Source organism: Armigeres subalbatus, chromosome 1, assembly GCF_024139115.2.
Source record: "Armigeres subalbatus isolate Guangzhou_Male chromosome 1, GZ_Asu_2, whole genome shotgun sequence".
NCBI classification, from domain to species: domain Eukaryota; kingdom Metazoa; phylum Arthropoda; class Insecta; order Diptera; family Culicidae; genus Armigeres; species Armigeres subalbatus.
In genome coordinates this window covers 231,080,174-231,103,634 of record NC_085139.1, presented here as the reverse complement: position 1 = coordinate 231,103,634, position 23,461 = coordinate 231,080,174, and the positions used below count along the sequence as shown (strand labels likewise).

Below are 23,461 nucleotides of genomic sequence, written 5' to 3'. Positions count from 1 at the left end.
TACTTTCGCCTCTAATGCTATCATGAACATGTACGTCCAAGTTTGGAAGATGATATTAGCATTTCCATAACACCGAACTAGTTTTTTATGTGGTGCATATGCACCGTGTTAAAACAAAATGACATAAATTTATTTAATATTGGCCTGTTCTGAATATGTTTTGTATCCATTGTGAAAATCAGAATAGAATATGTGAATGTACGATGTTCTTGGTTATACAAGAAATCTCTGAAGTAAAGGCCTTTAGATCTACACGCGTAACCAATGATCTACAGGCCTGTTTTGAATATGTAATATGCTCAATGTGGTACATATGATAGAATATGCGTATGGAAGATGTTCGCGGTTATCCAAGAAACCCCTGAAGTTAAGGCCTCCAGATCTACACGCGTAACCAATGATCTACAGGCCTGTTTTGAATATGTAATACGCCCATTGTAGCGTAATTGTAAAGTAAATTGATCTTTGGTTGCGCGTGTAGATCGGAGGCCTTACTCCAGGAATTTCTTGGATAACCAAGTGCATATGTTGTGAACGCATTCCATTATTTGTACTACAGAGAGCATGTACCATTTTTCAAGTGAGTAAATTGATCTTTGGTCACGCGTGTAGATCGGAAAGCCTTACTCCAGGAATTTCTTGGATAACCAAGATCATATGTTGTGAACGCATTCCATTCTTTGTACTACAGAGAGCATGTACCATTTTTCAATTAAGTAAATTGATCTTTGGTTACGCGTGTAGATCGGAAGGCCTTACTCCAGGAATTTCTTGGATAACCAAAAGCATATGTCGTAATTGCATTCCATTCTTTGTACCACAGAGAGCATGCACCATTTTTCAACTAAGTAAATTGATCTTTGATTACGCGTGTAGATCAGAAGGCCTTACTCCAGGAATTTCTTGGATAGCCAAGAGCATATGTTGTAAACGCATTCCATTCTTTGTACTACAGAGAGCATGTACCATTTTTCAATTGAGTAAATTGATTTTTGGTTACGCGTGTAGATCGGAAGGCCTTACTCCATGAATTTCTTGGATAACCAAGAGCATATGTTGTCTGTCTACAATATATTTTCTCTGTACCACAAGAAGCGGGTACCATATTTAAATCAGCACTACAGATCTTTGTTCACGAGTGTAGTACCCAAGCATTTTATTCCAGAAAATTATTGAATAACTGGACGAACTATTTGCAACTTCTTGCATAATAACTATCATGTCCGTCAATTTCTAAAGTCTAAAAAAATGTTTTTGGTTCCAATTCAGAATATTTTACAAGTACAATCCCATTTAGATTGCACAAAAAAGGTTTGGCTGTACTACAATTCAGTAAAATGCCTCCGACTGTCAAACAACAAACACAAGGGCTGAACATGTACGTGGGTAGTGTTGCCTATTATGAAATTATTTCCCAGTATTCAATACTTTGGAATAGTAGCAAATTTGGGTGTACGTCATGTTAGAATGAAAGAGTTAGAATGAAAAAAATGTATTTGAAAGACTTTACTTTTATTACGCTAGCGGAAAATATGCGAACAAACGAAATTTATTTATTGCTTGGAGTGGAAGCGGCTGGATTTTCCTTCGTCGCACGGAAAAGGTAGGTAATGTTGCAAATATACTGAATCGTGAAGTTTGTTTGAAGAGTTTTTCAATGAAAGTAACACCGGAATGTGGCTGGAATGAGTTTAGATGATAGTGTACACTTTTTTCTATCTCTCCAGGTGATAATTTCATTGATTTAAATGATCAATCGCGAGTAATTAGTGAATTAGAATTTGATATGACGGGAATTAGCGCCATGGACGAATTAGCGCATGACCCTAGTCAGGGAAATCTCAAACGTTTAGTTGTTTTGAAGTCTGTATCAAATAGAAACAATTAGAATTTCGCACTGAGCTCTTAAAGATCAGTGCTTTAAAGGCATATCGATCTCAAGGATTTCTATGACTTATGAGGAATAGTTGATCCTTTTAAGAATCTCTGAAGGAGTTTCTTCAGAAATGCTCTCAATTCACTTCTTGATTGACTTTCAGAAGTTTTTTTTATTAATATCTTCTATTTCGGTCACTGTCATAAGACGAGTTTAGTACTACATAGTACTGAACTCGTCTTATGACAATGAAACACGAATTGGAAGATGGAACGATTCAACGTTAGCTCAGCAAGGTAAGCTGACATAACTCGCCAGCATGAAGCTCGGAATCATGGTGCTGAGTGAAAATCGTTGAACGCTTGAAAACGTTGGAGAGCACAAACTACCGTCGGGACAGGAATTGTTATCTTCCGGTATCTGAGGGAACAGCGCGGATCCGATGATTTGGTTTTCTACTTAGCGCCCAGGCACAGGCGGCGCAAATCAAGTAGGAATATTCATTACCAAATCCTGGGCACTCGTTCAGACCCACACGAGTTACAAAACGAGGAGAATGTTCATAGTAAACTAAATGCCGTTGGAACCATGGGAACCATGGAAGATGGAAGTTGAACGCTAACGGCAGACAGGAAAAACGAGCGAGGATGGAATACTTGGCCGACAAAGAGGACGAATCCGCAACAACTTGTAATATTCGCCTATGAAATCGTACACACGACGCCTGAGTGCAGCAAGGATCGATCCGAAGCCGCGACAGGGCAGATACTCACCGACCCAATTGATCCGCTTAAGCGCCTAAGCTTGGTTCGAGCACTTCTAGCAACTTCTTCAAGTTTTGAAGCTCAACCCACCATCAACATCTCAACAGAAGTCGACCAGGCTGCGGTGCATTACGATTCCCGATTGCAGCAGAATGAAGTAGCCATTCGGAGCATGCAATCCACCAAGGCTGGCGAGGTCGCTCGCTTTTTAGAAGTGATGCTCAGATTGAACGAACGACCAGAATTTGCGACTTTTGCAGTCGACTGATACACAACGTCGTAGTGATAAAAAGAGGTCTAACTTTGTTGACCATATTGTTACGCTCTGTAATCCGGGTATACCTCGTTGGGCATAAGTACGTTAGGCATAACGGACGTTACCCGAGCAGCACAATTCAGACAGAAATGGTTGCAGCAACTCGATTGTGACTATATCTGGTGACATAATAATCGCAGTAACATAGTATGCATCGATGAAACCTGTTAAGCACGCATCTTACTTTCTTACAACTGTAAGAGAGCAGATGCGTGATTTGGTCGAAAGATCATTCAAGATTACCTTTGTATGGGCAATGAGAAGGCGGACTCGCTAGCAAAGGTGGGCGCACGGGGAGGTGAAGTTTATGATAGACAAATCTCGAACAACGAGTTTTTTCCATTAGTCCGTCAGAGTACTCACACAATGAACTTTTACGGTGTCTGTTTTCTATAGTTCTCAAAGTTTTTGCGCGAGCGTGATTCAGATGGGAGGACTTAAGCCGAGGCTTCATTCGCACGATATCGAGACTTATGTCCAATCACTATTCACTAAACGCATACCTCTATAGAATAAACCTGGTCGATAGCAACCTATGTAGGTGTGGAGCCGGTTACGATGACATCGATCACGTAGTTTGGTATTGCTCGGAAAACGACGCCTCCAGAGAGCAACTATTGGATACCCTTGTGGCCCGAGGTAAACAACCCTACAGGGAAGTAAGAGGTGTTTTGGGGATCGCGATGTGGTTTATATGCAGGCCATCTATGCCTTTCTTTGCTCGTCTGACATAAAAGTCTAATTCCCCTATTTTTTTTTCTCGTTTTTGTTTTGGTTTTGTCTTATTGTTCTGTGTACGAAGCTATGGCCATCCGGAAGATGCTCCCTGACGAACCACAACTCGAGCCCGACGCTACGCCATACCGTTAATGACGTCAAATACCCGGATGAGCAGCTGTAATACCACAAACCTAAATCCCAACCTAGTCCGTCCTGAAATTACGCAATCTAACCTTGAGTCGCCACGAGTATCTTGGTCTATACCCCTTCCCCTTACTAACTGTTGATTATAAGATGATATCGATTGTAAATATCATAAAGTCTCGGCTCCGTTAAGTGTTATACACGCCTGAGCCTGTCAAATAAACGCAATAGATAAAAAAAACGCAGTATGCGAAACATGAGTGCTGCTAGGGTAGGAATAACATGATCCAAAGAACAGCCCACGCCATTTGGCCAAATAACATTTTCAGTCAAATTGCCTTGCTGCTAAACGACCATATCGGCCAACCGACTTTTTGGCCAAATGACATTTTCGGCCGTATGTCCACAACGGCAAAAAAAAAAATTTCGCCCGCGATCCCAATGGATTTTTCGGTCAAATGACATACGCGGCAAAACAACTTTCAGCCTTGTGGCTTTCAGCCAAATAGCCCTAACAAAGGCCAAAAGTCATTCGGCGAAAAGCCATTTGTTCGAATGCCTTTTGACCGAATAACAAGTTAGGCCGAAAGTCATCTAGCCGAATTCCATTAGTCCGAACTGAACGTTTGTCCGAAACAGTTATTAGTTCGAAAATGGTTAGACCGAAAATTACATTTGGCTGAAAGCGACGAACAACCGAAAAGCACATTCGGCCGAACTGGTAGTTTGACCGAAAAAGTTGTTTTTCCTATCAGTTCATTTGGCTGAAAACGCCGTTTGGCCGAAATGGTCGTTTGACTGAAATGCTGGTTCAGCCGAAAAAGTCATATGAACGAATAGATCATTTGACCAAGAATGTCGTTTGGTAGAAACGGTCGTTTGGCAGAAAGAGTCATTTGGCCCGAAAATGTTCTTTCGGCAAGACAACCATTTCGGCCTAATGGCATTTTCTGCCAAATGACCTATTCGGTTAAACGGCTTTTTGGCACAATTATCAATTGACCTTTCCCGTAAAAAAAAAAATATTTGCGCAATCGTTTATTTTATTTTATTGAAGGTGAACTTTCCCAAAGATCCCCAATTTTGTATTTTGTATTTCTAAAATAAAAAAATAAAAAACATGCTGCTTCCAATTGGCAATTGGCTTCAGATTGGCCTAACATTTGTCCATTTTTGACCAAACGTCTGGTGAATTTTTCAGGCCGGTCACTCACTCATCAAATTGACGGTTGTTCAAACACTAACAGCATCTGTTGTTTTCACTAAGTTGGGCAAACCACGAATCAGATGGCGATAGTGAACAAACGTCAAACTAGCGCAAATTAGATGCGCGCGCCAAGAGTGATCGATTGGTCAACTATTGATTATTTAAATTGAACAGTAAATCATTTAACGACGAAAATTTCACGAGTGTTATGTCTGTTTGTCTGTGGTTAGAGGCTTGAAAAAAAACCGACTGAGTCAATAAAACAAGATACAATTTTTGACGGGAAAGTCAATTCAGCCGAACGACATTTTCGGTCGAATGCTTATTTCGGCCAAATGACCCTTTCTGCCACAAGTCCATTTCGACCAAACTATATTTTTCAGCCAAAGGAACTCTCGCTTAACTTTTCAAAAGGATCTAAGTAACATTTTTCATGAATTATTTTGAGTACTGCAATCAAAAGCTTTCATATTGGTCTGTTGATTGCAATATTCAAATTAATTCAAGAAAAATGTTTTGAAAAGTTAAGTGAGAACTGTTCGACCAAATGACATTTTCAGCCAAATAACATTAGTCTAGATGGGCTCCAGCCATATAGTTTGTTTTGTTAGGTAGCATCCATAAAAAGCGTAACGCTCATAGGGTAGAAGGGGTTGACCGAAGTGTGAAAATCCATACAAAAATCTTCAACGATTCATACAAAAAAGGTGATATAACCTTACTTCATCGCGCCGTTGCTGATGAAGCAAGCGTGTAGGAGTCAGACAATACTAAATACCAGGGTTTGCAGTAATGTTTCTCAATGGATAACGAACAACGATAAAAGAGAGGCAAAAACTGTTCCGAATCATAACAAGCCATGATAACTTATCAAACTTGTATACAAGTGCGAAAAAACAGAATCGGACAGGCAGCCCCCACAGAAAAATGGAGATTCTCGCTTTGTTTTCGCTCCTTTCGTGTTGGTTACTGCACAGCTGTGTAAAACAAGTTGAAATGCATAATCAGAGCCAGTGATCCCCGCATTTGGAGCTTTCTAAAAGAAATTTATCATGGGGTATAGCCTCCCGAATCAGTTCTCTATCATGACAGCTTGCGAAAAAAAAGTCTCTCGCGGTATCGGTTACCCTCCAATACCTTACCCGAACTAAATCTATCACATGCTGTGCATATGCATAATCCCTTATCAGGGAAAAATATCAGGCATGGGCGATCAAGGCCTTACGTCAACCTAGAACGTCATGAACACGGTGAAGTTATGAAAGAGGAAATTTAAATGTGTTGGCAGCGGATTGTATTGTTTTAAAATAAGATTTTTATTCAAACTTATGCAATATGCACAGAGTTACTGTGATATTCAATAAACTATTTTTTAACTTCCTTGGACGTCCTTGGCCATCTAAACATTCCTTGAGTTCAGGACTTGAAATCTACAGCCGCAAGACAATCGTTTTTTAGTACTGAAAGCTTTAATATGAATTCAATTATATCCATTACACCTCCCGGGAGGTCAACGGATATCGTAAGATAGTTTTGAGATATTCTGGACAATCCAAACTGTCTTTGAGATCGGGATTTGAGATCTACAGCTGCAAGAAAATCTTTTTTCAGTACTGAAAGCTTCAACATGCATTCAATTATATCCATTACCTCTTTTGGTATCACCCACAGATATCGATATAGATGTATAGCTGCGAGAACATCGTGTTTCAGTACTGAAAGCTTCAACATGCATTCAATTATATCCATTACACCTCCCGGGAGGTAAACGGATATCGTAGGATAGTTTTAAGATATTCTGGGCAATCCAAACTGTCATTGAGTTCGTGACTTGAGATCTACAGCTGCTTAGAAGCTCTTTTCGGTACTCAAAGCTTCAATATGCGTTCAATTATATCTATTACACCTTCTGGGAGGCCTACGGATATCATAAGATATTTTTGAGATTATATGATTAAATGAGATCCATTTCGAGACTTGAAATCCACAGATGCGAATGTAGCTCTTTCGTCACTCAAGTTTCTAAATGAAAATTTGTTTGATAAACTGCATACATCCATTTACACAATTTCCGGAAAACAACGATAAGCTGTTTTAAAAAATACCCTGAGGCACTTCCAGTGCAAAACCTGTAAGCAGTATTCCATAATTGCTCTTCAAAGTGCGTGCACGTATGAAGTTTCTCAAAAAAAGGAAAAACAATACAACCCTGAACAAAAAACAAATGTTCGTATTTTTTGCCGAAATACGTTTTTTGGACGAGAATTCGGAATCTCATTTTGGCCAAAAATGTAACATTTATTTATTTATTTATTTTATTGTTACCTTCATCTGACTTATAGTCTTAATGAAGTTTACTAATAACTATTGCACATGTCTACAAAATAGTCACAGAAATTTACAAAACAGTCAATTACTATAAAAAAATAAAATCTACATTTATATTCTACAGTATCTATTGTTTTCCGCGCGACTTCACATTCTCAGCCTTAACTGGTTAGCAAATATAGAAGCTCCCTCATCAAACTCGAAAAACCTAAATGCATAATTGAAGCGCGAAGCCATAAACCTTATTGGATCATGCTGACAATAACGGCTATTACGAGGAGCTAGATACGGGAAATTTCTGCGTCGTAGGGGTCGTTCTGAAACATAAATACACAATTCAGCTAGAATGGCAGGTGCATCGTTTCAGCCGGTCAAGACGAAGACTGCTTGTATCGTGGTCCTTCTATTCTCCAATGTTTCGATTCCAAGAAGCATGCAGCGATGTTTTTATGGCGGTAGAATGGATGCATCACGCCACGGCAGATTTCTCAGAACTACGCGAACAAATTTTCATTGAACTGCCTCGATCCATTCGATCCAGCTCCTAGCATGACACCAGACCACCACTGCTGATTCCAAAATTGATCGTGCATTGGTACAAAGTACAAAACTTCGAGGCAGAGGGGATCAGTGAATCCATCTGTCATCTTTGGAATAAAGCCAAGCTGTTTGTTAACTTTAGAGATAACGTTTTCGTAATGAGGTCGAGACGTTAGTTCACTATCGAGCATCACGCCAAGGTCTCTAACTTGATCGAGTCGTTCCAACGATTGTCCAGAAAAAGTGTACACATGGTGCAACGGATGTCGTTGTTTTGTGAAGGAGATCGTACTGCATTTATCGACACACAGTTCCAGGTAATTACGTTTGCTCCATTCTTCGGAAAAATCCAGCATGTTTTGTAGCTCCAGGCAATCATCAATACCCGCAATAACCATATATTTTTTTCATGTCATCTGCGTAGAAAACTCGATTGCCAGCAGGCAATACATATGTGACGTCGTTGATGTACAGGGAAAATAATGAGCCAAGGTTACTCTTCTGAGGCAGATTCTGTCGAGCCAAGTCCCACTTTCATAGACTCTCCTGAAAGGTATGATCTTAGCCAATTGACGATTGCTTTGCTAGTAAAACACCTAACTTTTGGAGTTTGTGTAGAAGGACGTCATGATTTACCCGATCGAAGGCAGCTTTGAAATCGGTATAAACAGCATCGACTTGCAAACCCGCATCCATAGAGCGTATGCACTAGACTGGCCCAGGAAACAAAAAGTTGTCTAATTCCACGGGGTACCCCTCAGGATTGTGTTTTTGGGTAAGAAAATCAATCTCTCAAAATTTCAGCTCAATCGCTTGTTGCATAAGCTGGCGCATTTAATTTGAAGTTTGTATGGGGATTTCATCTAAATTGGTTCTGATTGCTCGATTGACCTCAGAATTGCAAAACGGCAGTTAGTATGCTACAGAACAATTTTACAGAACATTGTATGATGATGAAATGAACTTTTATATAGGTTTCGGCTGATACGATTCGATAAATTAATCCAAAAACACACAATTCAGCTCTTAATAAATCAGCCGAAAACTATATAAAAGTATATGGCACGGCAAATGCTGCACACCAAAAAAATATGAATATTACAGGTGACGTATGTGAATAAAATGACACAAAACAACATGACATAAACTGAATCGCATATTTTTCAATGTTAGATGATTTAAAATTACATGTCATGGAACCCAAACCCAGCATCCGATGCAACGCACCTAACGCTCTAGCAGTCGATGACTTGATGCAGTGAAATACTTGTTCAGTGCAAATCGTGGAACCTGCTTTACTTCGATCACCTCTCCTTCAAGAGACGAAGATAACTGAGTGGTAACGTGTTTGGCTCTCACTCAGTGGGCTTATGTTCGATTCTCGTCCTAACCCTTCAATTTTTTTGTCAATAAATTTGTGATGTAAAATTAAAGTATTATCTAATTTTACGTCAAAAGTGACGCTCGTATATGTCGTTGTTGTAGCACCTAAAATTACATGATTATTTTTAGGTGTGTGGGTAAAGCGTACCATTGGTACTTCGCGTACCTGAAGGAATAAAATAGACCCCATCTCGCGGTCCTTAGCCTCTTACCCAGCAACTCCTATCCCTACCTCCCCGCGGTGCTGGCCGGGATACGAGCAACCTTAGGGAAGATCGGGTAACCAACCCCGGTGGGAACTATGGTCGTATGCTGACAGGGAAGGGAAATTTGCTCCTCCGGAGGTGCAAATCTTATTGAACGTCTGTTCTCCATGTCAGGATCGGCTCACAACAGCGTCTGTTCTCCATGTTAGGGGCGGCTGATCATCGTCCGAGTGCCAGCGAGGGACTCTAAGTGAAACTGTGCACCATGGTCCTCCGGAAATTTAGGGGGTTTGGTGTCAGGCCCTGCAAGCCAGCCTTTAAAAAATCATAAGCAACGAACAATCAACAAAAGAGTACGGACCGGAACCATCGGCGAAGACCACTGCGACGAAAAAGGACTAGCGATTGGAAACTCGGTTCGTGGAACTGCAAATCTCTCAACTTCATCGGGAGCACACGCATACTCGCCGATGTGCTCAAGGACCGTGGATTCGGCATCGTAGCGCTGCAGGAGGTTTGTTGGAAGGGATCAATGGTGCGAACGTTTAGAGGTAATCATACCATCTACCAGAGCTGCGGCAACACACACGAGCTGGGAACAGCTTTCATAGTGATGGGCGATATGCAAAGGCGCGTGATCGGGTGGTGGCCGATCAATGAAAGAATGTGCAGGTTGAGGATCAAAGGCCGGTTCTTCAACTTCAGCATAATCAACGTCCATAGCCCACACTCCGGAAGCACTGATGATGATAAGGACGCATTCTACGCGCAGCTGGAACGTGAGTACGACAGCTGCCCAAGCCACGACGTCAAAATCATCATAGGAGATTTGAACGCTCAGGTTGGCCAAGAGGAGGAGTTTAGACCGACTATTGGAAAGTTCAGCGCTCACCGGCTGACGAACGAAAACGGCCTACGACTAATTGATTTCGCCGCCTCCAAGAATATGGCCATTCGCAGCACCTACTTCCAACACAGCCTCCCGTATCGGTACACCTGGAGATCACCACTGCAGACAGATTCACAAATCGACCACGTTCTGATTGATGGACGGCACTTCTCCGACATTATCGACGTCAGGACATATCGTGGCGCTAACATCGACTCTGACCACTAACTGGTGATGGTTAAACTGCGCCCAAAACTATCCGTCATCAACAATGTTCGGTACCGACGACCGCCGAGGTACGACCTAGAGCGACTGAAGCAACCTGATGTCGCCACTGCATACGCGCAGCATCTCGAGGCAGCGTTGCCGGAAGAGGGTGAGCTCGATGGGGCCCTCTTGAGGACTGCTGGAATACAGTCAAAGCAGCCATTAACGACGCAGCGGAGAACAAAGTCGGGTATATGGGTCGAAGTCGACGGAACGATTGGTTCGACGAAGAGTGCAGACAGATTCTGGAGGAGAAGGACGCAGCGCGGGCGGTCGCGCTGCAGCAAGGTACCCGGCAGAACGTGGAACGTTATAGACGGAAGCGGAGACAGCAGACCCGCCTTTTTCAGGAGAAGAAACGCCGCCTGGAAGAAGCGGAGTGCGAGGAGATGGAACAGCTGTGCCGTTCTCAAGATACACGCAAGTTCTATCAGAAGCTCAACGCATCCCGCAAAGGCTTCGTGCCGCGAGCCGAAATGTGCCGGGATAAGGATGGGAGCATCTTGACGGACGAACGTGTGGTGATCGAAAGGTGGAAGCAGCACTACGAGGAACATCTGAATGGCGCTGAGAGTACAGGCAGTGAAAGTCAAGGCAGCGGAGGAGATGACTACGTCAGTTCAGCAGACGATGGAAGCCAACCAGCCCCCACCTTGAGGGAAGTTAAGGATGCCATTCGACAGCTAAAGACCAATAAAGCAGCTGGTAAGGATGGTATCGGAGCTGAGCTCATCAAGATGGGGCCGGAAAAGCTGGCCACTTGCCTGCACAAACTGATAGTCAGAATCTGGGAAACCGAACAGCTACCGGAGGAGTGGAAGGAAGGGGTTATATGCCCCATCTACAAGAAAGGCGACAAACTGGAGTGTGAGAACTTTCGAGCGATCACCATCCTTAATGCCGCCTACAAAGTGATATCCCAGATCATCTTCCGTCGTCTGTCACCATTAGTGAACGAGTTCGTGGGAAGTTATCAAGCCGGATTCGTTGACGGCCGCTCGACAACGGACCAGATCTTTACTGTACGGCAAATCCTTCAAAATGCCGTGAATACCAGGTCCCAACGCACCATCTGTTCGTTGATTTCAAGGCGGCATACGACAGTATAGACCGCGTAGAGCTATGGAAAATTATGGACGAGAACAGCTTCCCTGGGAAGCTTACCAGACTGATCAAAGCAACGGTGGATGGTGTGCAAAACTGTGTGAAGATTTCGGGCGAACACTCCAGTTCGTTCGAATCGCGCCGGGGACTAAGACAAGGTGATGGACTTTCGTGCCTGTTGTTCAACATTGCGCTAGAAGGTGTCATGCGGAGAGCCGGGTGTAACAGCCGGGGTACGATTTTCAACAGATCCAGTCGATTTATTTGTTTCGCGGATGACATGGATATTGTCAGCCGAACATTTGCAAAGGTGGCAGAACTGTACACCCGCCTGAAACGTGAAGCAACAAAAGTTGGACTGGTGATGAATGCGTCAAAGACAAAGTACATGCTTGTGGGCGGAACCAAGCGCGACAGGGCCCGCCTGGGAAGCAGTGTTACAATAGACGGGGATACCTTCGAGGTGGTCGAGGAATTCATCTACCTCGGATCCTTGCTAACGGCTGACAACAACGTTAGTCGTGAAATACGAAGGCGCATCATCTGTGGAAGTCGGGCCTACTACGGGCTCCAGAAGAAACTGCGGTCGAAAAAGATTCGCCACCGCACCAAATGTGTCATGTACAAGACGCTAATAAGACCGGTTGTTCTCTACGGACATGAAACATGGACAATGCTCGAGGAGGACTTGCAAGCACTCGGAGTATTCGAGAGACTGGTGCTTAGGACCATCTTTGGCGGTGTGCAAGACGACGGTGTGTGGCGGCGAAGAATGCACTATGAGCTCGCCCAACTCTACGGCGAACCCACTATCCAGAAGGTAGCTAAAGCCGGAAGGGTACGATGGGCAGGACCTGTTGCAAGAATGCCGGACAGCAACCCTGCAAAGATGGTGTTCGCTTCCGATCCGGCAGGTACGAGACGGCGTGGAGCGCAGCGAGCGAGATGGGCAGACCAGGTGCAGAACGACTTGGCGAGCGTGGGGCGTATCCGAGGATGGAGAGATGCGGCCTCGAACCGTACATTGTGGCGTCAAATTGTTGATTCAGTGTTATCTGTTTAGATCTTAACTAAATAAATGAATGAATGAATATAAAAGTTTATTTAATCATAATACAATGTTCTGTGAAATTGTTCTGTAGTATACGAAAACGTTTCGGACATGTGCGCAGACTTCGTTGCTTTCGGTCCATGTAGCAAGCATACCGACCGAATGCAACGAAGTCTGCGCACACGTCCGAAACGTTTCTGGTCCTTCGTCCGGTCAAAATGCAAAGAAGATGGGTTGCCTTCTTTAATGTATCTGCGCGAATCATATGCAGTTTCTCAAACAAATGGTTCAAATGTATTTAACCATGTGCAGTACAGCTCCTGGATGGTCAATATACATCGTAAGATAGTTTTTATATTTTCTGCATCATCTAAACTTTTGAGGGCTATAGCTGCTTTGAAGGCTTCTTCTGTTGCTCAAAGTTTCGATATGTATCCAACAATGTGCGTTACATCTCCTGTAAGACCAAAAGACATTGTAAGATAGTTTTTAAATATTCTAGATTGTCCAAATTTTTCTTGAGTTCGGGACTTGTAATCAACAGTTGTGATTGTAGCGTTTTGCACTACTCATAATTTCAATACGTGTTAAGCCATTTTCATAACATCTCTTCGAAGTTATTGACCTTGTATATATCGGCTGATTGTTTGGATATACTGTATGTCACCAAAACTGGATACATATCCAAACTTCTAGTGATGGAAAAAGCTAGTGTCCTGGCTGTAGATCGCATGTTCTGGGCCGAAGGACAGTTTGGATGATCTAGTACATCCCGAAAAAATATGTTTCGACTTGTTTTGTCCACCTTTAATCACCTAAAACAAATGGAACATATCAAATTTACTGCGTAATACCGCTTAGAAAAATTTGGGCCTGAAAGGGTTAAGCGACTTTCAGCGTTCTCAACAAACAATGTTAGCTATATAAACAGTGGAAATTTTTTTGGGTCATATTATAGTGTTTCATTCACCTCCAATGTTTGTTGGGTTGTTGTCTTCGATGAAATGGCTTTCTGTCAAACGACTTCTTCGTTCAAAAATTCTATTGCAACAAGATTTTTTTTTTAATTTCAGCGGAAAAACCTTTGGAAATTCGAAGTTTTTCTTAGTGTTCACGGAATGAAATATTATAGACTACCGGCGTGTCAAGAGCTGTCGGCGGTGGTAACGTGGTGCGGCGAAGCACAGTTTTATAACGCTCTTGAAGACCATTATTTACTCGACAAGAGTGTCTTAAAACCATTATAAAACCAAAATGTTACTTGGGTGATGTCTACGTTTTATAACCCGGAACTGGTGGCCTCACAACTGGATCTCGAATGCTGAACTGCATCGACGATGCCATCAACAGCCGATAAGAATAGAAATTCGAGAGCGTAAATGGAGGCGCGTCAGCGAAAAAGCGGAGCAAGCAAGCGTTGAGCTGGAATCTAGCAGAGCTTTGCAGCAGACTAAGGGGCTCGTGGCGAGGAAGCCTCAACAATGAAATCGAGGAGTTTGATGGGAATCTGACCTGGGTCCAGGTCAAGGCTAACGCGGGCAAGCGATTAGGATGGAGATCTTTTACGTTGGCCCTCTACGGGTGAAACCAGAGTAAACGTGACGGTGCGATGCCACGTGAAAGTGCGATTTGACAGTTCATTGATAATAATTGTTATTTCTTTACGTGAGCCACGTCGCATCGCATCCTCGTCGCGTTTACTCTGGCTTGCCCCTAAGCCTCTGTATTATATACATTGTTTGCTTGTCGGATGATTATCATTCGGTTTTACATGTCATACACAGCGGGGCAACATACACTTGAGAAGGGAATAATATTCAAAACAAGGGGAAAGTCAGTCGATTAAAAGTCGCTTTTTTGGTTCAGTGTAGGAACGGAAATCGCAGCTACTGGAACACTGTATCAATAATAAAAGTTTTAATTTTAGGTTTGAATTAAGACTCATTTTGCAACGAAAGCACTTTCATATTCAACGCTGCATGATAGGGTTTTTTATTTTCTAAAGTTGGTCCAGATTCGGTTATCTACTCATTTGCAAAATATGGCCCAGGAAGTACAAACCTAGCACAGAATGTCATATCTGCCTTAATCATAAAGATTGTCATGCAGCTAATTTCTTAAATTTCACACTTGACTGGTTCCCGGTAAACTTTGCTACTGAGTTCAATCAAATCAAATATGATCCAGATGATGTTTATTTTTTTCGCCACTTTTATCACTCTGGCGCCAAATAGACAAGTGCTCCAAAAGTTTTTGCGGGTCGGGTAAATTCAAATGTCCGCTCTGCCTCACCCAGTCTTGGGCAAACGAATTGTGGTGAAAAATAAGTCCTTTGCTGAGGGCTAATGTGACAACAAAACGGAACATAATAGTTTATTCCTTGAAAAAGGCACAATACATGTGTTCGAAACGTCGGAAGAAAATATAAAACCCCGTTTTTGATTCCAAAAGACTGAAAGCCAAAACCTTAAACATTTTTCCGTAAAGTTATTCCGAAAATAGTTCCGGCGGAACGACGGGAAGAAAGGCCATTTTCTGGACTAATTAAATATGGCATAGTTAACTATGCATTATATTCAAAATATTGTACGGTGCTGTCAACACGACACACCGCGCGGCTGTTGTAATGTTTCCAAAAGCGCATTTGCACAAGATTCCACGCGGCGTTTCATACTCGAAAGGAACAACCGCACCCTAGAAAACGCCTCAATGTTATCTTCCCATAAGAATGGAATGTACGAGCAGCAAAAAGCGTGGTGCGTCGTTTCCTTTTGGGCACGCTGTGTGTACTTTTGGGCAAATACGTTAATAGGTTTAAGGAAGGCATTTTCGTCAGCTCGACGAACTGAAGTGATGTCTGTATGTGTGTATGCAGAGTTGGCCTACACTTAGTGCAAAAAATTCTGCTCTTTGATACTCCATCTAAACCTGGTGTTGAACTTAATCTGGAATTAAAAAAACACCTTAATGAAGAAATAAAAAAAAATACTTCATCTAAACGATTTTATTGTCTTAACTAAGTAAGTGCAACTAATAGAGGGATATTTGAATTTTTTCAAATGTCATGTCAAACTGTAAAAAAAATGACACCAGAGCCACAGCAGCGCGCCCACTAAAAATACACTGGAGTGTATTTTCAGAGCGCGCACTCCTGTGACTCTGGCGTGCATTTTTTGGCACTTTGACATGACATTCAGAAAATTCAAATATCCTTCTATTAGTTGCATTTACTTAGTTAACCCTTAAATGCGAAATGTTGTTTTAAAACAACAAACCGAAAATTAGTTTAATGTTAATAATTTTAATGGTAATTTACGCTAAAAATACTTTCGACGATTTCTAAAAAAATCGCCTTGCGCCTTTAAGGGTTAAGACAATAAAATCGTTTAGGTGGAGTAAAATCAAAAAGCAGAATTTTTTGCACTGAGTGTAGGACAACACTGCATACACACATACAGACATCACTTCAGTTCGCAGAGCTGAGTCAATTGGTATATAACACGATTAAAAATTCGTTTTTGGAGTGATCTTATAGCGGTGCGGTACAACTTTGTTGTAGGAGGAAGGCAAAAAATAATAAGGAAACCATTCTGCCAAATGTTCTTTCGACTAAACGTCCTTTCAACGAAGTCATTTGACCCGATGTCATTCGACTAAATCCCAATCGACAAAATGTTCCAAAGCCGACTATGATGAAGTATTGGAAAAATAACTTTGATAGCATTGGTTTCTGAGCTTGTGACGAAAAATAAAATAGAAGGTATTTTATCATCAGTACCAAATATTTTGCTATTTCTGCAGGTTTACAATTTTTCTATAGTTCACCAGGGTTTCCAGAAGTTTCCGTTTGCTCAGTTGAAAAATCCTCGTTAGCTTCCGTATTCGTTTCTTACGCTACTGATTGGACTTTCTTGCGTCCACTGAATTCCTCTAATCAGTTCATCTATGTATCTTGTGGATTATTTATTCAAATTATCCACAAGTCCATTGGACGAATTTTCCATTTTACAAAATAACCTCGACTAAATTTCCATTCGACCAAATGTCCATTTGACTAAACGTCCAATCGACAAAATGTTTGTGGCTGTTATGCCCTTCCAAGTGTTGGTCCAGCTTTCTCCCATATGGCTAACGAGAGTTCTGAGTAACAGTTTCAATGCACACACAAATAAAATGTTTGCTAATCGAAGCAGAAACTACATATTCCGCATTTCGTATCCACCCAAATGAACTCAATTTCCCACACAATTTTTGCCTTTCTCGTACAACAAAGTTGTACCGAAAGGCTATTATTTCACTCCGAAAATGAACTTTTTATATATGTCTCGGAGACCCATAGTGTTATATACCAATCGGCTCAGGTCGACGAGGTGATCACATGTATGTCTATCCGTGTGTATGTGTGTGCACAAAAATTAAGAAAAACATTAGACAACTTTTCATATCTTCTTCTTCTTGTTCTTATTGGAATTACATCTCCACAATGGGACAAAGCCGCCTCGCAACTTAGTGTTCATTAAGTACTTTCACAGTTATTAACTGCGAGGTTTTTTATTTAATTTTTTTTAAAGGAGAGATCTGTTATTCTATAATAACTTCGAAACTCAATGACCGATCGCGCTAATTTTCAATAGGAAACAATGAGAATGGATTCTCAGTTGAATGCAACTTGTTGCACAAAAATCGATTAGTTCTTGAAAATTGAGTAAGTTTTTTTTTGCGTGCACACTGCACACCCACACACTAATTTTAGAATCGAATAGATATAAAAAGTTTACCAATATTTTATAAAACTTATGAGCATAGGAAATACTTTTCTGAAACATTAGATGGATCACACTTTATGGAGACGTTTTCCAACCTTTCTTATCGTTAGATTACAATGAGGGATAAATTGACTCGAGTTTGGATTATTTTTTATCAATTCCAACATGGGACGGTTATGCGTAGAAGGGCAGTACATGTTTATACAAATAATTTAAGATACAGTATTTCAAATTTACCATTAACTGATTTGCTCGCAACATGTTGTAATAATCGGAGAATTATGTTATCAGTATGGCTATGGAAAATGTTCATGCCATTTTGAAATATTTCTTCAAATTAGATTACCTCACATCACAGTCAAAGATTCGTATATAAAATTTATGTTATTGATCTTTATCATTTAGATCTAATATCATTTTGAATTATGAATGTATGTTGAAAATAGGACATGAAAATCTTAAACTTTCTAACAATAACATTAGAATTTGAAAGAAAAAGCGAGAACAAAACTCATAAAATATTTGTGAAAAATCAAGCACTTCTATTTATTTAATTTAAAAAAATTAAAAAATAGCATTTGGAAAATTATTTCGCCTTAGAACTGCATAAACCTTTTCTTCGAGAAAATATAAATCAGTCGAAACAATATTCACACAGCACAAGTTTTTGGTTGTTTGCTAACAATTCCGTATTTTCTATTTAGGTTATTTAAGATACGTTGTCACAAATTTTCGCATCCACCACGTTTTCTTTTAAATGGAAAAGGCATTTGGTTGATGTCAAGTACAACTACTTGGTCCAATTCACATTCAGGTTCACCGAAAGTTCCAATAAATTAATATTAAATTGTTAATGCCAAGATAACCGCTGGTTCACCTACTTAATTCAGTCACTTGAAAAAAGTCCTTTCACTAAAAACCTCCGTTCCTATTGCATCATCTTAGCTTCACTTGTCCCAATAACAAAAATACATCCCACTGTCGCGTTTCCACTGTCGCATGTCCTTGATAAACGGTCGCAAATCTTCGAATGACCTCACGTTGGCATTTCACAGTCGTCGATTTTCAACAAAACAGTCTCTTCCCCCGGTTCGGGATTAATTCCCTTTTATGCACCAACTTCGCTTTCACATTGTCCTCGCCAAACAATAATCGAAATAAACAGAAACCACTCGAAATAATTACCGTCCTTCCATCTTGGCACCGACACAAAGAGCTTGTTCTCCCACCGTTCGATTCCGACCGGGAGTCCATTGGTCGGCACGTAGTCCCCGCTGGCCAGGGCCTGCTGCTTCAGCTGCTGGTTCGGGAACACAAAGTCCAACTGGCGCCAGTTGTACCGTTCCTGCAGTTTCGTCGTTCCGCTGACGGCCCCAAAGGCGCCCAGCAGCGCCAAACAGAGTGCCGATCTCCACATTATTCTAATCCTTTTCTCCACCGGATAAAACAATCACCAACAAACACACTGACAACGATTCTTAACCGCGCACCCGGTTCTTCCTTTTCCTGAGGGGAGAACCGTCCTGATTCGAGAAACTAACTGCCGCGACTGACCGTCGGAGGATCAACGCACGCCGGTTATATCAACGGTGGCGGCGCGTCGTCGTCGCTCAGTTGAACCCGACGACGACCACGATCCGATCGACTAGACCTGCGTCTGCGGTCGAGTCTGAGCCAATGTTGTTCGCCGGCACACGGTAGTGGAGCACATCAGCCTTAGCACAAGACTTCTGCACGGTAGGTGGATGATCGACAGCGGTGGTTCTCACCTATGCAGACTGCCGTGCGCTGATTTTTCGCCGACGCGACGCTGCAAGTGCACTCTTGACTCAGTTTCGACAGTTTAAATGGTCAAGAAGTGTTAAAACGATTGATTCGAGTGGCACTCGTTCTCTCTTCTCGATAAGTATTTGCAGAATTTGATTGATAAGGGTAACTCAGCAGAGAATATTTCTCGCTAAAGACTGCCACTAGACATCATCTAATTTGATCTCAACAATGTTTTCGATGGTTTTGTTAATCAAATATGTGTTACTTATTATAAGTAAGAAGTATTGGCGCATACCTATTACCGTTCTGGTTTGCGTTCGAAAGTCCCACCCAGAATTTCGTCCATTTCTGATCTAGTTAGTGCGCTAGAGCCTGCCCAAACCTGTGCTTGCTTGGAACTTTTTTTTCCTCTTTATGAATGTAAGTTTTGACTTTGGTAGGCATGGAAAGGGAAAAGTGAGAATCGAGAATGTTAAACTTAGAACATGCAAAGTTAGTAGGGAGTATGGCGAAACAAAAAGTGGAAAGCCAGAAGTTAAATGTGGGAGAATAGAAGCGAGAGTTTATCACTGGTGAGGAGGGATAAGAAGTAAAAAGTGAAGAGTGGAAAATGAGGAATGGACAGCAAAACGAAAGTGAGATGTGGGAAAAGAGAAATGCAAAGTGGAATGAGACATACGACTGAGGAGTAAGAAGTGTCAAAGTATAGATGAGATCTAAGAATTAAAAAGTGAGGAGCAAGAAGTTGAATTAGTGAATTCAGAAGTAAAAAGAAGAAGTAAATTGTGCAGAGTAAGAATCGTGATGCAAGATGTGAGAAGTCAGAAGAAGGAAAATGAAGAGCAAGAAGTAAAGTTGGAGAATTGAGAAGTGAGAAGGAAGAATTGAGAAGAGATAAATTGAAGTAAGAAGCAAGAAGTAAAATAAGTTGTGAGAAATGAGAAATTGGAAAGTGTGAAGCTAAACACGAGAAGTAAAAAGACGGAGGTCCTTCGTAGTTTAGTAGTGAAAGCACTTGTCTAGCGTAATGGTTTCGTGGTATCAAACCTCACCGAAGGGAGCGGTTATCCTCACTACCTTTTCCGAACTAAATCCAGAACTAAACTAATATGTACCCGGAATATAGGAAATTACCTTTGAATGTACTGTGTGAACGCTTGACGTGAAATTTGATAATTTAAAAGTAAGAAAAGAACGGGGGAATGCGATGTCAGGAGTGAGCTAGATATAAGAACGAATAAGTAAAACTTGCAATGAGAATTTGGTGTAAAATTTCAGTTTTAGCCGTTTTAGCGTCTTGCTCATGGATATTTTATTTATTTCAATAGTTTTATTATGTCCTAAATTCAAAGGTACTATTACAACATGGCACGGCATATGCTGGGTAAAGCGTACCATTTGTACTAAGCGTACCTGAGGGATTGTACGACAATTCCCCGAAAACCAATTCCCCGAATGCAATTTTCCCGAATGCAATTTCCCCGAATGTAACAATTCCCCGAATGCAATTTCCCCGAATGTAATAAATCCCCTAAAATAAAGTATTTTTTTGCCAACAAATAATTGTCATTGACTATAAGCGCCCGAACAGAGCAGCGTTCAAAGATTTGTTCCAGAGTGTCTCTTTGGAGATGCCGAACATGATCAAATCTTTCGATTTTATTGGATGCCCTTGATTAAGAAGTTACTGTAATCGTGGATATGAATCCTTAAAAAAAATAATAATGCGTATGCCCGGAATAAGGCAATGGTGGATGTGATCCCTTAGGCGTTAGGCGTTAGCTCGATATAAGCCAAAGTAGAATGTGGTAGAATGGAATTACCTTTTCAGAAGTAAGAGTTTGCCTGAAATAAGGTAATGATAAATGTAGTCTCTTTTTTATGTAGACAAGTTTGGCCGGAATAGATATAATTTATAAGATCGCATCTAGCAATAAATATCAAATATATAAACCGAAAAAAATTGTCGAATTCATCGACGTGTTCGTTTAAAGAAGGCAATATCTCATCCAGTGTCTTTATACTGCGTAGACGCGATCATTTAAGGAGGGCAATATTTCCTTCCTTCTACTTCAGGCAAACGTGTTCAATTCAAGAAGGGTCCCTCTTTGTCTTATATCGGGCAAACGTGTTCATTTTAAGAAGGCATTATAACTCGTCTTTCCCTAATACCGGGCGAAGCGATTATCAAAAAAAAAATTATCCCTTTCATTCGCCTTATACCGGAAAACGCATTAATTTTCTTCCTTTATCTCTATCCTCCTTCCTTATTTTTCCATTCTCTCTTCCTACATCTCACTTCGTATTTCGCCCTTTCTCGCTCCTCACATCACACTTCTCGCATCATATTTTTCACTTCTCACTTCTTACTCCACACTATACACTTCTTACTATGTACTTCCTTCTCATTCTCATTTCTAACTTTGCATTTCTCACTTCTCATGTCTCACTTCTCACTTCCCACTACTCACTTCTCACTTCTCATGTCTCACTTCTCATTACTCACTTCTCATTTCTCACTTCTCATTACGCTCTTCTAACTTCTCATGTCACTCTTTTCTACTCACTACTCATTTCTCACTTCTTACTTCTCACTCGGCCTAATGACCCAGCATCTTTTTTTTTTACAATTTGTAAGCGAATTGTCCCGCGACCGTCACTTTTGTTGCAGCTCAAATTGCTTATGTCAAAAGCCAATTATGCGAATTTATGTTAAACGGAACGGCGCATATTTCTTTTTCAGTTTCAGTTTTATCTGCACTGTGGAAACAATTCGGGGAAATGTTGCATTCGGGGAATTGTTACATTCGGGGAAATGTTACATTCGGGGAATTGTTATTCGGGGAAATTTCATTCGGGGAAATTGCATTCGGGGAATTGGTTTTCGGGGAATTGTCGTACAATCTACCTGAGGGAATAAAATAGACTCCATCTCACGGTCCTTAGCCTCTTACTCAGCGCATCCTAGCCCTACCTCCTCGTGGCGCTGGACGAGCAACCTGAGGGCAGATCAGGTAACCAACCCCGTTGGGAACTATGGTCGTGTACTGACAGGGAAGAAGGGGGAGACTTCTCTCAGGAGATGCAGACCTTACTGAGCGTCTGTTCTTCATATTAGGAGCGGCTCACTATAGCGTCTGTTCCCCATGTTAGGGGCGGCTGATCATCTTCCGATTACCAGCGAGGGACTCTAAGTGAAACTGTGCACCATGGTCCACCGGAAATGAGGAGGAATGGTCCTCCGGAAATTTAGGGGGTTTAGTGTCAGGCCCTGCAAGACCATGCTGGGTTCGATTCCCGGTGCCGGTCTAGGCAATTTTCGGATTGGAAATTGTCTCGACTTCCTTGGGCATACAAGTATCATCGTGTTAGCCTCATGATATCTTCTTCTTCTTATTGGCATTACATCCCCACACTGGGACAGAGCCGCCTCGCAGCTTAGTGTTCATTGAGCACTTCCACAGTTATTAACTGCGAGGTTTCTAAGCCAGGTTACCATTTTTGCATTTGTATATCATGAGGCTAGCACGATGATACTTTTATGCCCAGGGAAGTCGAGACAATTTCCAATCCGAAAATTGACTAGACCGGCACCGGGAATCGAACCCAGCCACCCTCAGCATGGTCTTGCTTTGTAGCCGCGCGTTTTACCGCACGGCTAAGGAGGGCCTCATGATATACGAATGCAAAAATGGTAACCTGGCTTAGAAACCTCGCAGTTAATAACTGTGGAAGTATTTAATAAACACTAAACTGCGAGGCGGCTCTGTCCCAGTGTGGGGATGTAATGTCAATAAGAAGAAAAAGAAGTGTCAAGCCCTGCAAGCCAGCCTTGTGAAAAAAAACTCACGCAACGAATAATCAACAAGAGAATACGGATCGGAACAATCGGCGAAGACGACTGCGACTTAAAAGGGACTAGCTATTGGAAACTCGGTTCGTGAAACTGACACCGGTCAAGTTATGAAGAACGTCGGTCGGATAAGGGGTTCAAGTTGAGGACCATCTTGAGCAGCTTGTTCTGTTTCACCTTGAATCGTTTGCGGTGAGATTTTGCGCAGTTGCCCCTAACCGCCGCGCCCAAGTAACATTTCAAGTTTTATAACGCTCCTGAAGTCTATAATTTACTC

General features: G+C 41.6%; 1 protein-coding gene across 2 annotated transcripts in view; it reads right to left on the bottom strand.

The window, feature by feature from the left end:
• LOC134205859 (protein yellow) overlaps window positions 1-19,193 on the bottom strand; it is a 49,117-nt gene extending 29,924 nt beyond the window's left edge. Inside the window, exon 1 of one of the 2 annotated variants that reach the window (XM_062681517.1) lies at window positions 18,747-19,193. In XM_062681517.1, coding sequence (XP_062537501.1) covers window positions 18,747-18,978 — 232 coding nt within the window. In that variant the 5' untranslated portion in view covers window positions 18,979-19,193. Of the gene's footprint in view, window positions 1-18,442; window positions 18,579-18,746 lie in introns of those variants that run through there. The other variant, XM_062681518.1, reaches the window with a different exon arrangement.
• Between the last annotated feature and the right edge of the window lie 4,268 nt (window positions 19,194-23,461).